The following is a 13,948-nucleotide window of genomic DNA, read 5'->3' as shown; positions in this document are numbered from 1 at the left end:
CTGTTCTTCCAACCCAGCTCCCTGCTACTGAACCTGGGAGAGCACTGGAGTTGGCTCAAGTGCCTGTGCCCCAGCACCCACATGGGAGAACCACAGGAAGATCTTGGCTCCCCGTTAGAGCAGCTGCAGACATGGAGGCCATTTGGAGAGTGAACCAGCAGATGGAACATCTCTCTGTGTTGCTCTCTTTCTCTGTAATTAATTTTCCACTAAATCAGTTTCTTAAAGGTCCGTGGTAAAAACGAGTTCATGTAAAAAGCATGCAAGATGAATTTGAAGAACTTTTTGCTGTGAAACCCACTTAGGGGTTATTTTTCCCTTGCATACATTTTTGACAAATGCCACGAGCATCTCGCGGTCCTGAATACTATGTTCCTGTGGTCTATGTGGTCAGCCTGGCTGGCCTTCTCCAGGGTGAGATACTGTGAAGGAAGTGGACGGTGGCACCAAAGATATGGTCAGCAGTTTTCCTATTCAATGGACAAAGGATATGCACACCCTAGGTTCAGGTAGAAAATGTATAGCTGAATATTTTTATTTATTTTAACTTTCAGAGGCAGAGAAATATAAATAGAGCACTCTTGTCTATAAACCACTGCTGGGACAAAGCCAGTGCTGAGTGAAGGTGGGGAGTTAGAAACCTGGAGCCAGGAACTCTAGCCGGGTCTCCCATGGGGTGGCTGGAATCCAGTCCTTGAGCCACGTCTGTCTCTTCCACTGGTCTGCATGACCAGGAACTGGATCAGGAGCTGGAGCTGAAGCTGGCTGTGTGATGTGGACATGCTAACACTGAGTTAAATACCTTTGTCTTGTGTGATTATGTGAAGCAAGCATGGAGGCGAGCGAATGAGAAGCCTTGCCTTCTTGTTAGCTTCCCTCTAATTCATGATTCTATCAACCGTTACTTCTGCTTGCTTTAAAAAAAAAAAGTAGTGCCGTATCTGGAGAGACAAATCAATATTTACAGGGCGCTAGTGCTGCGGAGCGTTTCAGATCCGGAGATGTGGGGTTGTGCCTGTTTTATCCACGCTTCAAAGCCGGCTTACACATCAAACGCTCCTCACCGTCCCAGCTCAGCGACATGGCTCCAGTCCCTTGGTGTTTCCTCCAGCTGCTTAATTATTGAAGAGCCCCCGTCTTTGAATTTTCTTTTTAATATTTTAGACAATATACTTTGAACATCTCTATATTAAGTAAATCAGATGATTACAGGGTTAGGAAGTTCCGCCATCTCATTTTTAAATGCATCCATTTTCCTAAAATTAGGGCTAAGCATTGCAGTAATAATGACCATGATGCCTTCCACCTGAAGCTCCCATTATTTCTAATTACTGTAGAAGGACCGATTGCATCAGGTTATTGTGAACCTCGGTAGGCCCCAGGAACAGGAAGCAGATCCCAGGTGAGAAGCCTTGGGTTTCCTGGAGGCTGAGACAAGACTGCATTTTCTCTGTTTTTTTGCCTTTCTGGAATTCAGAGTCTTCCAGGTGGCTGGCGGGGAGCTGACCACTTAACCACCCTCGCTGCTGTCTTAGCAGAGTCAGAAGCTGAGGAAAGACTCACCAGCGCCCCCAGATGGTCGGGTGCGGTGGCTGAACCCACTGTTCCCAGTGCTCACCCATCTTTTTGAAGCTTTTGAGTGATGATCCATGAAGCAGGCGTGACACACTTAACTGTGCAGAATGCCACCCAGTGGTGTCTGTGAGGTCCATGTTTGGAGTGGTCAGAGCAGCATGCCCAGGAAACATTTGCTCATGGAACAGGGTTTTTCTGTGGAAGATCCTGAAAGACTAGTTTATTTGGATGTGAGTCACTTATTTCCGGAGAGATGTGTTTGTCTATAACAAGACAAACCATTGGCTGTGCTTGTCACTGACGATAAAACTCTAATTTCCTAGTGAAACTTCGGGTTTGGAAGTTTCTACTCAGTTGTGGCAATGGGACCCTCGTGGTACACCATGACTTTTTTGGTTGTTGTCAATAGATTGAAATGTGATTTTTTTTTTTAAAAAAAGAAGATTCATTTGAGAATTACTGAGAGGGAGAGACAGATCATGTATCTGCTGGTTCACTCCCTCAGTGGCCACCATGGTTGGAATTGGGCTGGACTGGAAACAGGAACTTCTTCCAGGTCTCCCGTGTGGGTGCAGGGACCCAGACACTTGAGTCCGCCTGTGCTGTTTTTGCAGGTGCATTAGCAGGGAGCTGGATGGGAGTGGAGCATCCCGGACTTGAACCCATAGCCACGTGGAGTGTAACCATTGAAGGTGGTGTTATTACCCTAGCACTGGACCTGTGTATCAGTTTTACTACAAAGAAGGAGGACCTGGAGGAAGGGTACATAGTGGAAACTTCCTTGGGTGTGTCCTTTATGTTGTCATTTTATTTTTAAAAAATCACGTTTGAAAGAGACAGAGTAAGAGAGAGACCAACACCAAGAGAGATCTCCCCATTTGCTAGTTCATTTCCCCAAGCCACCAAAGGCCACGGCTAGGTCAGGTAAGTGCCTGGAGTCCAGCAGCGAATCCAGGTCTCCCATAGGACATCAAAGGCCATCACTGCTGCCTCCCAGATTGCGCATCGCATCAGCTGGTATGGAGATGGTTGGTGGCACTGACCCAGCCCTCCGACCCGGCAGGTGGGGTTCCCACGTGTTGGCTTCTGGGCTCAGCCGCATGCCTGCCCCCGTATTGCCCTGTGATGTAAATGCCTGCCTCCCCCACATGCAAGCTGCAGATCCATCAAGGCAAATGCTCATTATTTTCATGTGTTTCCGACTAACAGATGAACACAGTGTGCTTGTCAGATGATGGTCCTAATTATTTATCTCATCGAAACTCTGTGTGTGTGTGTGTGTGTGTGTGTGTGTGAGAGAGAGAGAGAGAGAGAGAGATGTTTTCCCCCGGGGACATTTCAGACTCAAGGAGAGCAAGCTGTTTGCTTGTGGCAAGCCAACCTGGGCTAGGGGGTGGAGGGGATCACGTGAGACCTGAGTTTCTTTGCGGGTTGGGGTGTACTTGCACATGCGTGGTAAGATTAGGTCCTTTGTGTGCTCCAGTGCACCAGTCTCTCCTGTGTGCTGGTAGTGTCATTTCACCTCCCCCGGCCCCCGATCCCCCCCACAAGCAGGCGCGCAAACACACGCCCATGCACACACACAATGAGGTGCTTTAGAGTTGTGTAACAACTGAACGGTTAACGACCTTTTTAACAGTATTATAATTGTCTGTAATTATCCAGTATAATTGAGCTCTCTCTCTGTCCCCCCCCTCCCCCAAGTTGTTACCTTTGTGATTATATTTTTCATTTAATGACTCTGGGAATTACTTTTTCCTCCTCTTGGTGGAGAGCTTTCCTTGTAGGAAGAGTACTGTGATCTTAACACAGATTTTTTTTTACTTACTTGGAGGGGAACGTGACAGAAGAAAAGATCATCTGTCCATTGATTCACTCCCCAAATGACTGCAACCACAAGTCATCAGGAGGCCCCAGCCAGGAGTGTGGTATGCCATCCAAGGCTCCCACGTGGTGAGCAGCAGGTGGCAGGGGCCCAAGCACTGGGGCCATCTGCTGCCACTTTTCCCAAGCGCATTAGCAAGGAACTGGTTCAGAAGTGAAATAGCTGAGACTCAATTAGGTGCTCCTGTACGGCATGGTTGTGTCACAGGTAGCCACTGACTCGGCTGCTGCCGCTGTACAGAGAGAAGGAGATACAGGGAAAAAGATCTTCCCTCCGTTGGTTCACTCTCCAGTGGCCGCAATGGTCAGAGCTACGCTGATCTGGAGCCAAGATCTAGGATCTTCCTCCGGGTCTCCCACATGGGTGCAGGCTCCCAAGGATTTGGACCATTGTCTACTGATTTTCCAGGCCGCAAGCAGGGAGCTGAATGGGTAGTGGAGCAGCTGGGACAGGAACTGGTGTTCATATGGGATCCTGGGCCCAGGCCACAAGCAGGGAGCTGGATGGATAGTGGAGCAGCCAGGACATGACCTGTGTTCATGTGGGATCCTGACGCGTGCAAGGTGAGGATTTTAGCCATTGAGCCATCACACTGGGCCCACTATACAGATTTTTTTTTTTTTTAATATTTACTCTATTCATTTGAAAGGCAGTTACATATGTCGAAGTTTTTCACCCATTGGGACAGTTCAGATGCCTCTGAAGGCCAGGCCAGATGCTGGAGCCAGGAGCTTCATCCAAGTTTCCCACGTGGGTACCAGGAGCGCAAGCACTTGAGCCATCCTCAGGCTGTGAGCAAGCGGCCTGTTGGCACATGGAGCTGCTAGGACGTGAAGCCGTGCCTACATGGGATGCTGGAGTCACCAGCCACAGCTGTATCTGCCATGTGGAGATTGCATGTAAGGTTTCTGCTAGCTCGTAGTACTGCCATCAGTACTAATGCCGCACAGTCAGTGTAGGCTCCACTTTTTCACTGGTACTGCTGTTTAGGCAGGTTTGCTGTTGTGGATGTATTTCTTTGTATCCTACTTTCAGACAACATGACTCAACATTTCATTTCTTTTACCTTTTGTGTCATCTGAGTTTTTGAGTGTTTTCTGTTTGTTACTGATAAAGGGAATGTTGCTTCAGAGATGTTGCAAACTTGTATCTGAGTTTGGTATTTCTGTCTCTTTCCTGTTTGCTCCTGTCTGCCCAGATGTTTTTGGTGCTGCCAATGCAAATGCTTGCCTGAGCTTGTTATTGATTTTGTCAGAGCGTGTGCATGCAGACTCTGGTTTGTGAGTGCAGTGGTTCAAATACTGTCTTTCGTCTAACTTGATTACATGACAGAAAAACCTGTACTTCTATTTGAGATTTTTCTTCATCAAAAGGTGAATAGATGTGTGCTTTTGTTTCATGCTTTTCTGATAATAGCTTATTGGAAAATTACTGAGTAGCACATTTTCAAAGTGTGTTTTTTTGTTTGTTTGTTTGAAAGGCAAGTTAGGGAGTAGGAAAGAGCTTGCATTGGCAGGCTCACTCCCCAAATGGCTACATTGGTTGCAGTTGGACCAGGCCATAGCCAGGATGGAGGAGCTAGGAGCTTTTTCCAAGTCTCCTCTACATGGAATGCAAGATCCAAGCATTGGGCTGTTCTCTGCTGTTTCTCAGCCCAGTAGCAGGGAGCTGGACTGGACAGGCAGCAGCTGGAACTCACATGCAATGCTGGCACTGCAGGTGGCAGCTTGGCCTCAGTGCCACAGCACCACATAGTAAGAGACTCTTTAAAGTTTCTGGGACATGGAATTAAAATAAATTTCTTGTGGTGCCCCAAATTTGCAAATCTGTACATAGGAGGTGTTGGGGAGGTGTTCTTCAAAAGTTCCATAGGACATACATGTCAAGAGAAAGCCAGGTGCGGATGGAAGACTTGTTTGGAACAAAACTAACTTACCCTCCAACTCTGTTGTCCAATAGCTTTGCAATATACTGTTGTAGTTTTGTTGGTTGGCATCTGTGTTAAGTCACTCTACAGCGCTGGGGAGACAGTGGCCGTGGTCTGTCCATGGGATCCCTGCCGTGGCTGAGGTCTGTCTGTGGAATCCCCACTGTTGCCATGGTCCATCCATGATCTCCGCTGATGGCCTGGTCTGTGCGTGGGATTCCTACCATGGCCCTAGTCTGTCCGGGGGAATCCCTGTCGTGGCCGTCCATCCGTCCGTGAGATCCCCACTATGGCTGTGGTCTGTTCATGGGATGTCTGCTGTGGCTGTGGTCCATCCAAGGAACCTGTGCAGTGCAAATTCCCAGTGAGGGCTTATTGACCCACTGAGGAGAGCTTTCAGGTTCCTGGGACCCAGCTTCACTGATCCTGCCTTGCAGTTTTGGGGTTCCTGCCTTGTGTGCTAAACCGCGTGCTTCTTTTCTACTGCCAGATATGCCTCTCCACGTGCGCCGGAGCAGTGACCCCGCCCTTGTGGGCCTCTCCACCTCATTCAGCGACAACCACTTCTCCTCTGAGGAACCCTCCAGGAAAAATCCCACCCGCTGGTCCACCACAGCTGGCTTCCTCAAGCAGAGCCCATCCAGTGGCCCCAACACCTGCGACAGGAAGGTGAGTGCCCCGCTCTCCTTTGCTGTATCAGGGACGTGAGCCCTGTACCTGCCAGCTCTACCCCTCTGCCCTCCTGTCCTGTATCAAGGATGTAAGCTCCAACACCTGCTTGTTCTATCTACCTCACTTCCTCCTGGGGTTTGGAGATGATGATGATCTTAATGGTGGTGCAGGCCATGGGCCCCCATGGCTTCCTGTCTAGGGGCCACTTGCACAACCAGGTTCAGGCCCCTCCTGTTCAGTAATTGCACTTTCATTTGCTGTGCTCTGTGTGCGCTCAGCCTTCTGAGCGTTCACCGTGAAGGTGTGTGTGCTATGAAACCTCTCTCCTGCTGTATCTCCCAGGCACCCATCTGTTTGTTGCTTGTATGTCCCTGCAGGGGCGAGTAGGTGTCCCTGCTCACTTGCTGGGGGTCCTGAAGGCAGTATCGAGGGTTCACACTTCCTGGTCCTTGATCCTAGCTGCCCCTTGGATAACATCATCTCTGAGTCTCCTGATGAAATGTAAATGTACTTGTCTGGGTTTAATGCCATTTTTCTTCCTTGACCTAATGTGGTCCATCTGCCTAACTTTAGCTCGGGTTGTCTTTGTAGAAATGGGCGTTAATACTTTCCAATGCCCGTTGTTCCTGGAACCCTTGTCACCCGCTTCAGCCCCTTTCCCAGTGATTTCCATGTGGTGTTGGCTCTTGGTTGAATTCATGGTGCAGAGGCTTAATCTGTGGCATGATATTAATAAACATTGTTTTGTGTGCAAGGAGTATCATGAAGTATTGGGAGACCCATGTGTGTTACCATCAGCATGGGTATGTCTTGATATTTGTCTGATTTATTGTTTACATCTAAATCGAGCCTTGTTCTGCATTGGAAAAAACTCTCCCTTGTATCATTCAAGCAGACAGATGTACTTGAGATCTGCCAAGTTAAGCAGAGGATAATCTAGGAAGATCTAGGAAGAAGTGAAGGACATTTTAATGTGTCCCTTCTTGGGCTAGGGATTTAATGTCACATCCACTGCCCTAAAGTGTTCCGTTAAGAGGGAGTCCACAAAGAGCCTGGAGGGCACCTCAAGTTGGATCAGCTCGGAATTTCAGAGGACTTTGTCATGCAGTGGACAGATGCAGGCTATGGGAAGGTCTCGTGACATTCGCTGTCATGGACCATGTGGGTGTAGATGTTCATAGAGGTTGGCTCCTGAGGTAGATTCATCTCAGTAAGCTTGTCCACTGCACCAGAGTCCTCAGGGGGATTGCTTTTCTCTTTGTACATCCAGCATCTTGGGTATGTGAGTCAGGCAGGTTCATTGCCAACAACCAGATCCTGATTCTAAAATAAAGGAGAAAACAGGCATTAATTGTCCCCACCATGCAAATCCTAGAATTGGCTTCTCTGCCTCTTCCTGCCAGCTAACAGCCCAGGAGAAGGGCCTGTGTCTCACACCCAGGCAAGGCTCCCACCTTGGAACTAGAAAGGGTGGAATGCAACAGAGAGGTGGCCGGGCATCCAGGAAGCAAAGGCGGGGACTGTATTCCTGAGAACAGCAGAGGACAGAGGGCTCCAGGAGAGATGTAGTGACCCCTGCCCACTGGTAGCATAGATCCACATGAAGCCGTCAACTTTCCATCCCTGCAACCAAGAGCCAGCAATACTGTGCGCCGGCTCTCTCTCTCTCCTTTCTCTCTCTCTCTCTCTCTCTCTCTCTCTCTCTCTCTCTCTCACACACACACACACGGAATTGGAGTCCTGCTGTGTCTTCAGGTTTGCATCATGGTTGTTTGCACATCTTCCCCGTATCACAAGGGATATTCCCCCTGCTGTGAATCGTGTTAAGACAGTGTTTTGAAGGAATGCAGAAATACTCTGTTGTTGTATCTCCTACAGTTTAGCATTCTGCCACTAGTGGACTGCTACACAAGGGCTGGAAAAGGCGCTGTTACTTGTTAAGTTCAGGGTCAGTGTTGCATTGTAGCAGAAAAATCTTCCTCCTGTGACACCAACATCCCATAGGTGCACCAATGTATGTCTGTCTGCTCCAGCTGGAGCTGAGCCAATCTGAAGCCAGGAGCCCTTCTAGGTCTCCCAAACGGGTGCAGGGTCCCAAGGCTTTGGGCCGTCCTCGACTGCTTTAACCAGGCCACAGGCAGGGAGCTGGATGGGAAGTGGGGCTGCCGGGATTAGAACTGGCACCCATATGGTATCTTGGTGTGTGCAGGCAAGGACTTTAACTACTACGCTATCGCGCCAGGCTCAGTGTGCTCCACTTCTAATCCAGTTCCCTGCAAGAGGCCTGAGGCAAGGTTTTGGGCCCTGCCACTCCTGGAGGAGACCTGCCACCCCGGTGGGAGACCTGAATGTTATGTTGTGGCTGTGGCCTGGCCCAGTCCTGTTGTACTGGCTATCATCTGAAGAGTGAGCCTGCAGACGGGAAAAAAAAAATCTGTCTCTCCCTCCTCTCTTTTTGTAAATCTTTCAGGTTAAAAAAAAAATTAACATTAAGTTTATTTTGCTTTGAAAAATGTTTGACATCTATACAGAATTTTTTCATAGTGCACATTTTTCTCTCCACTTCTTGAAGCACTTTCAGGTTATTTTCATGTTTTTCACTTTCTAAATGTTCTAAGACATCCTTAGCTATAATACCGTTTTGGAAAAGTGTTGCATATTCAGCAGGCTTCTCCCCTGCGCAGTGTAGTGTTACAGGTAGCTGGCTGCCTGTATGTTACTACACAGAGGCGTTGAACCCCATGCTCAGCCGTGTCTGGATGAAATGAAGCATATTTGCAACATGCAGCTTAATGTGTAACGAATTGGTCCTACACGTTTTCTTTGGCTTTTCAAGTATCTTATTCGGATGTTTTCCTGAAGAGTGTGCTGTTGGCGTGTTAGCCTGAGTTTTTTATATGTTTGTGGTTGATTAAATGTGACCTTATTTCCAGTTATCACAAGGCTTCCAGTGTTCCCTGTGTGCAGCGGGCAGTGCAAAGGAAGCAGACCTGATGAGGCGCAAGGCATGAGGTTTACTTTTCCACTTGGTGCACCAGACCTAAGCTGCGTCCTTTTAAGATGGTATAAATTCTTACCACCGTCAGGTGGCTGAGGTTTCCTGTGTTAAAGTCTTGAGAAGAAGTGAATTCAGTGTCATGTTTTTCTGACTCAGTGATTTCTTAGGGTTGCTGTGAAGCTCATGGTATAGCACAATGCTTTGTGGCTTTCCGGCATGTCCTGGAATAATGCTAACTCTGGCACTCCCAGCAGGCATGTTGCATTCTGATACACTTCACTCCTGGGCTGGGGCTCCTCCTCATCTCCGCCTCCACCCCCTGCTTTGAAAACTCTCAGCAAGAGCTGGGGTCTTCCCTGGCTGGAATCCCGACCACCCCTCCCTAGCCGACGGGGTTTTAGGGCCGTGTGGATGGACAGCTATTGGTGAGGCCATGCTGGCCAGGGGTCTGTGGGCTTCTCAGTTTTCTTTATTTGTCATTGGAGAAGTGGTGATGGCTAGGGCAGTCTCAGCTTTCCTGGATGTTCTCTGTGGTTGCTTTCCACGTTTCTGTTGTTCACATCCTGTCAAGGGTAGGCTAGCTGGCTGGCTGGCTGGCTGGCTGGCTGGCTTGCTTCCTTCCTTTTTTTTTTTTTTTTAAAGTTATTTTCATTGAAAAGGCAGATACACAGAGAGGAGACAGAGAGAGAAAGATCTTTTGTCCATTGGTTCATTCTCCAAGTGATTGCAACAGCTAGAGCTGAGCTGTTCAGGAGCCAGGAACTCAGAGCTTTTTGCTGGTCTTCCGCATGGAGGCAGGGTCCCGAGGCTTTGGACCATCCTTTCCTACTTTCCCAGACCGCAAGCAGGGAGCTGGATGGGAAGTGGAGCAGCCAGGACATGAACTTGTACCTGTATGGTACCCTGGCACATGCAAGGCGAGGATTTAGCCACTGGGCTTTTATCCCAGGCCCAAGCATAGGCTTCCTGTACACATGTCATCCGGCAGCACCCTCCTCAACCATCACTGCCATGAACAGCTGGTCTGGGCACTCCCAGATTGCCTTCCTCTGCCTGCCTCTCTCTCCCAACTCCCCAGCCCGCACAGGTGGATGTATGCTGATCCTGCTGAGGGAACAGGAAGAAGGAGATCATGGGAAAACTGTGTTGGCATCCTTAGCCTTTCTTATTTTTACATTCGATTCAGTTAGGGGGACCTTGGACTCCCTGCTTACCCCCTGGGCTTGTTGCTGGTTTGGTTTCTCAGCTTGGGTTTGGTATCTTTCCAGTACCCAGGGCTCTTGTATGTTTCTGGGAGAGATGGGGTCTCCGTTGTCTCATTTAGCTTTCTCTTGGCAATGAGAGATCTTCCAAATTTAGAAAATTGTTGTTACAAACGTCTCTTAGGGTATGTCTGAAGGATCTTGAAACACTGTGTCTCCTGGTAATTTCAGTGCTTGCTGTTTGCATCAATGGCGTGTTGGGGAAACTCTGCAGCAGGAGCCAGATCCTGCGGGAATGGAACAGCAAGTAGGTTTGAGGTTGTGGTACTTTAACCTCGGGACATCTGCTCAGCACCACTGTCCTTGGTACTGATGCTGGTTCTGTTTCATCAGATGGTTTTTCTGGATTCCTGCTTAGCACTCCACTCCACCCTCCCACTCGGTGATATTGCATTTGTGTGCTGATTTTCTTGGAGCTAGTGTTGGTTAACTGTATGGGGTGATTTCTCTGTCGTTTGACATTTGTATCTTAGCCCGTTTTGTTTGCTCTTAAATGTAACCTTTGGATGTGGCCTTCAGAGACTGTCCTTAATATATCCATTAATGTTGATGTCTCTGAGTGTTAGAGAAAAGATCCCCGAAGTGAGATTACTTCAGTGAGAAGATGGGATGTTGCTGGGAAGTGGTGGTGATTGCTTTGCATAAGCTCTGGAGGAGGAAAAGATGTAGAAAGCCCTGGCAGACGCAAGGAGGACGCGGAAACCATCAGGTGGTTGGTTCTGGGACTGAGTGAGGCCATTTCTGCAATACCAGTGACATAAACAGCCCAGGGCACACCTGGCCTGCACGTTGGTTTCTGTCATGGATTTGTTACCATCTCTCAGTAACAAAGGTCAGTGCAGTCCCTCAGGCTCTGGGAAGGGTCAGAGGGCTCCTTGGCAGTGGGGCACCCAGCATCTGGCCTTACCTGTCCATGAGGCACCCAGCATCTGACCTTGCCTGTCCATGGGGCACCCAGCATCTGACCTTGCCTGTCCATGTGGTACCCAGCATTTGGCCTTGCCTGTCCATGGGGCACCCAGCATCTGACCTTGCCTGTCCATGGGGCACCCAGCATCTGGCCTTGCCTGTCCATGGGGCACCCAGCATCTGGCCTTGCCTGTCCATGGGGCACCCAGCATCTGGCCTTGCCTGTCTATAGGGCACCCAGCATCTGGCCTTGCCTGTCCATGGGGCACCCAGCATCTGGCCTTGCCTGTCCATGGTTTTACTGTGGATTCTTCCTCTTGCCTGCCATCCTGACTACCTTGGGAAGAATGCGGCCCAGTCAGGATTTGCATATGCTGGGATTGAATTGGCTTCTGTCTGTGTGTTGTGGCTTTGCATTAAATGTGTTCTGAGTTTTCAATATTTCCATGTCATCAGACCCAAGCTGTCTTAGTCGGTGCTGTGTGTTATTAACTGTGATATATGTCATACCTCATTTAACCATCCTCTCGGGGCTGGCATTGCTGCCACCTGCAGTGTCATCTTCCACATACGTACCAATCCAGTCCTGGCAGTTCCACTTCTGACCGCGCTGCCTGCACCTGGGCAAACAGTGGAGGATGTTCCAAGTATGTGGGTCTCTGCTGCTGTAGTGGGAGGCCCCGATGAAGATACTGGCATCTGCCTGCCCCAGCTCCAGCTGTTCCAGCCATTTGGATGTGGAAGGATTAAAGGACCTATCTGTCTTTCTCTCTTTCTAATTCTGTCTTTCAAATTAATAGATGTCATTACCTTCTCAGGTTTAGGTCTGTGTAATACCAGCCCATGTGCCTTTGCATGTGGAGCCTGGAAGTTTCAATAACTTACCTTGCTGTTTATTGAGTTAGTGTATAAATCCCAGAGTTGTAGCATGAACATAACTGCCTATCTTCAAATTCTGTGCCTTTTTTTTTTCTAATGTAAGGATTTATTTTGTGTGCCTGAAAGGCAGGGGGAGAGGGAGGGAGGGAGGGAGAGAGAGGGAGAATGGGGAAGACAGAGGGAGAGAGAAAGAGACGGCTTCAATCTTCTGGTTCACTCCTTTTATGGGCACAGTGATCAGGACTAAGCTAGGCTGAAGCCACAAGCTAGGAGCTTCTCCTCGGTCTTGCCTCATGGGTGCAGGGGTCCAAGCACTAGGGCCATCTTCCACTGGCTCCCCCAGACCATTTGCAGGGATCTGATATGGAACAGCTGGAACACAAACTGGTTTAATCTATAGTGGAGCAACCAGGGCACAAACTAGCTCCCATATGGAATGTGCTTTAGACCTGCTATACCACTGTGCTGGCTCCAAATTCTCTGTTCTTAACAAATATTCCACTTCCCCGAGTGCACAGATGCTTTTACTCCATAGATACTACTCAAAAGGTTCCCCCAGTGTCTCTTTCTGCAACATTGTAGTGTTCTGTCAGAGTTTGTGGAGCAAGACTAGTTTCCTGGAGTGTTAATATTCTCATCGGAGGCCCTGCTTTTCTACCATTGATGAGCCTGGGTGAGGAGAGTCTGATTCGTCCGTCGGAGTGTGTGTCACCAGTTTCCTCATGGCAAATGCTTCCCGTCCAGTTGTTAAGAGACGTGGCTGTCACAGGGTTCACGGTAGGAGAGTGCAGAGTAAGACCAGAGTTGGTAGGAACAAAATTTTGTGTTTGTCTGACGCTGCCTCTCTCTGGTGGTTTGCTGTGAGAGGTGATTTCATAGTTAATGGGAAATGTCGAGGTGAAAGGCAAATCTGAGTTGGACAGTGATTTTTTTTTTCCTCCCAGAAATTATTCAGTTGTTCTGTTAATCCATCTGGTCAGTTGATTCTTCCATCAAAGGGAGGAAAATGTGACAAGGATGGATTCACTTTTACATTTGCAGATGAGTATTGAATGATGTCAGTGTGGTGGTGGTTTATTTTTGATAGATTTATTTATTTTGTTTCTAATGAAGATTTACAGAGTGAAGGAGAGAGAGAAAAAGATACTTTATCTGCTGGTTCACTCCCCAAGTGGCTGCTAATGGCTGGAGCCCAGCCAATCTAAATCCAGGAGCCAGCAGCTTCTTCCTGGTCTCCCATCGTATGTACAGGGTCCCAAGGACTTGGGCCATCCACTTTCAGTCCAGCTCCCTCCTATGTACCTGGGAGAGCGGCAGAGGATGGCCCAAGTGCTTGAGTCCTTGCACCCACATGGGAGACCTGGAGGAGCCTTGTGGCTTCAGATCAGTACAACCCTGGCCATTGCATCCATTCGGGGAATGAACTAGCACATAGATCTCTCTCTCTCTCTGTTGTCTTCTGTCTTTATCTCTCTAACATGTAATGAAATAAATAAAAGTTTCTATTTTTTTTTAAGATATATTCCAAAATAAGAAGTTTTCTGAGGCCCCACAACGTTGTGAGTGGACGCTTCCAGTCTGAAATGCTAGCAAGTATTATGACTCTCATTGGACCGTTGCAGTGATTTATTTTGTTGACACCCTGCGAGTGATGACATCCCCTATGGGTGTCAATCCATGACCTGGGTGTGACCTGCTTCCCATCCAGCTCCCTGCCTGTGGCCTGGGAAAGCAGTGGAGAACAGCCCAAAGCCTGAGGACCCTGCGCCTGTGTGAGAGACCCGGAAGTATGTAGTTCCTGGCTCCAGATTTGGATCAGTTCACGTCTGACCGATCTGGCC

The 13,948-nt window shown here is 48.6% G+C and overlaps 1 protein-coding gene across 17 annotated transcripts in view; it reads left to right on the top strand.

Annotated features, from left to right (window-relative positions):
* Nucleotides 1–13,948, top strand: part of PARD3 (par-3 family cell polarity regulator) — a 465,250-nt gene that overhangs the window by 176,173 nt on the left and 275,129 nt on the right. For all 17 annotated transcript variants that reach the window (XM_040992587.1, XM_040992588.1, XM_040992586.1 and 14 more), the window contains exon 4: nucleotides 5,878–6,056. In XM_040992587.1, coding sequence (XP_040848521.1) covers nucleotides 5,878–6,056 — 179 coding nt within the window. The remainder of the gene's footprint in view (nucleotides 1–5,877; nucleotides 6,057–13,948) is intronic.

This window comes from Ochotona curzoniae, unplaced genomic scaffold (genome assembly GCF_017591425.1).
Source record: "Ochotona curzoniae isolate NIBS_2020 unplaced genomic scaffold, NIBS_Ocur_1.0 contig_78, whole genome shotgun sequence".
Lineage (NCBI taxonomy): Eukaryota > Metazoa > Chordata > Mammalia > Lagomorpha > Ochotonidae > Ochotona > Ochotona curzoniae.
This window is presented reverse-complemented; position numbering and strand designations above follow the sequence as displayed.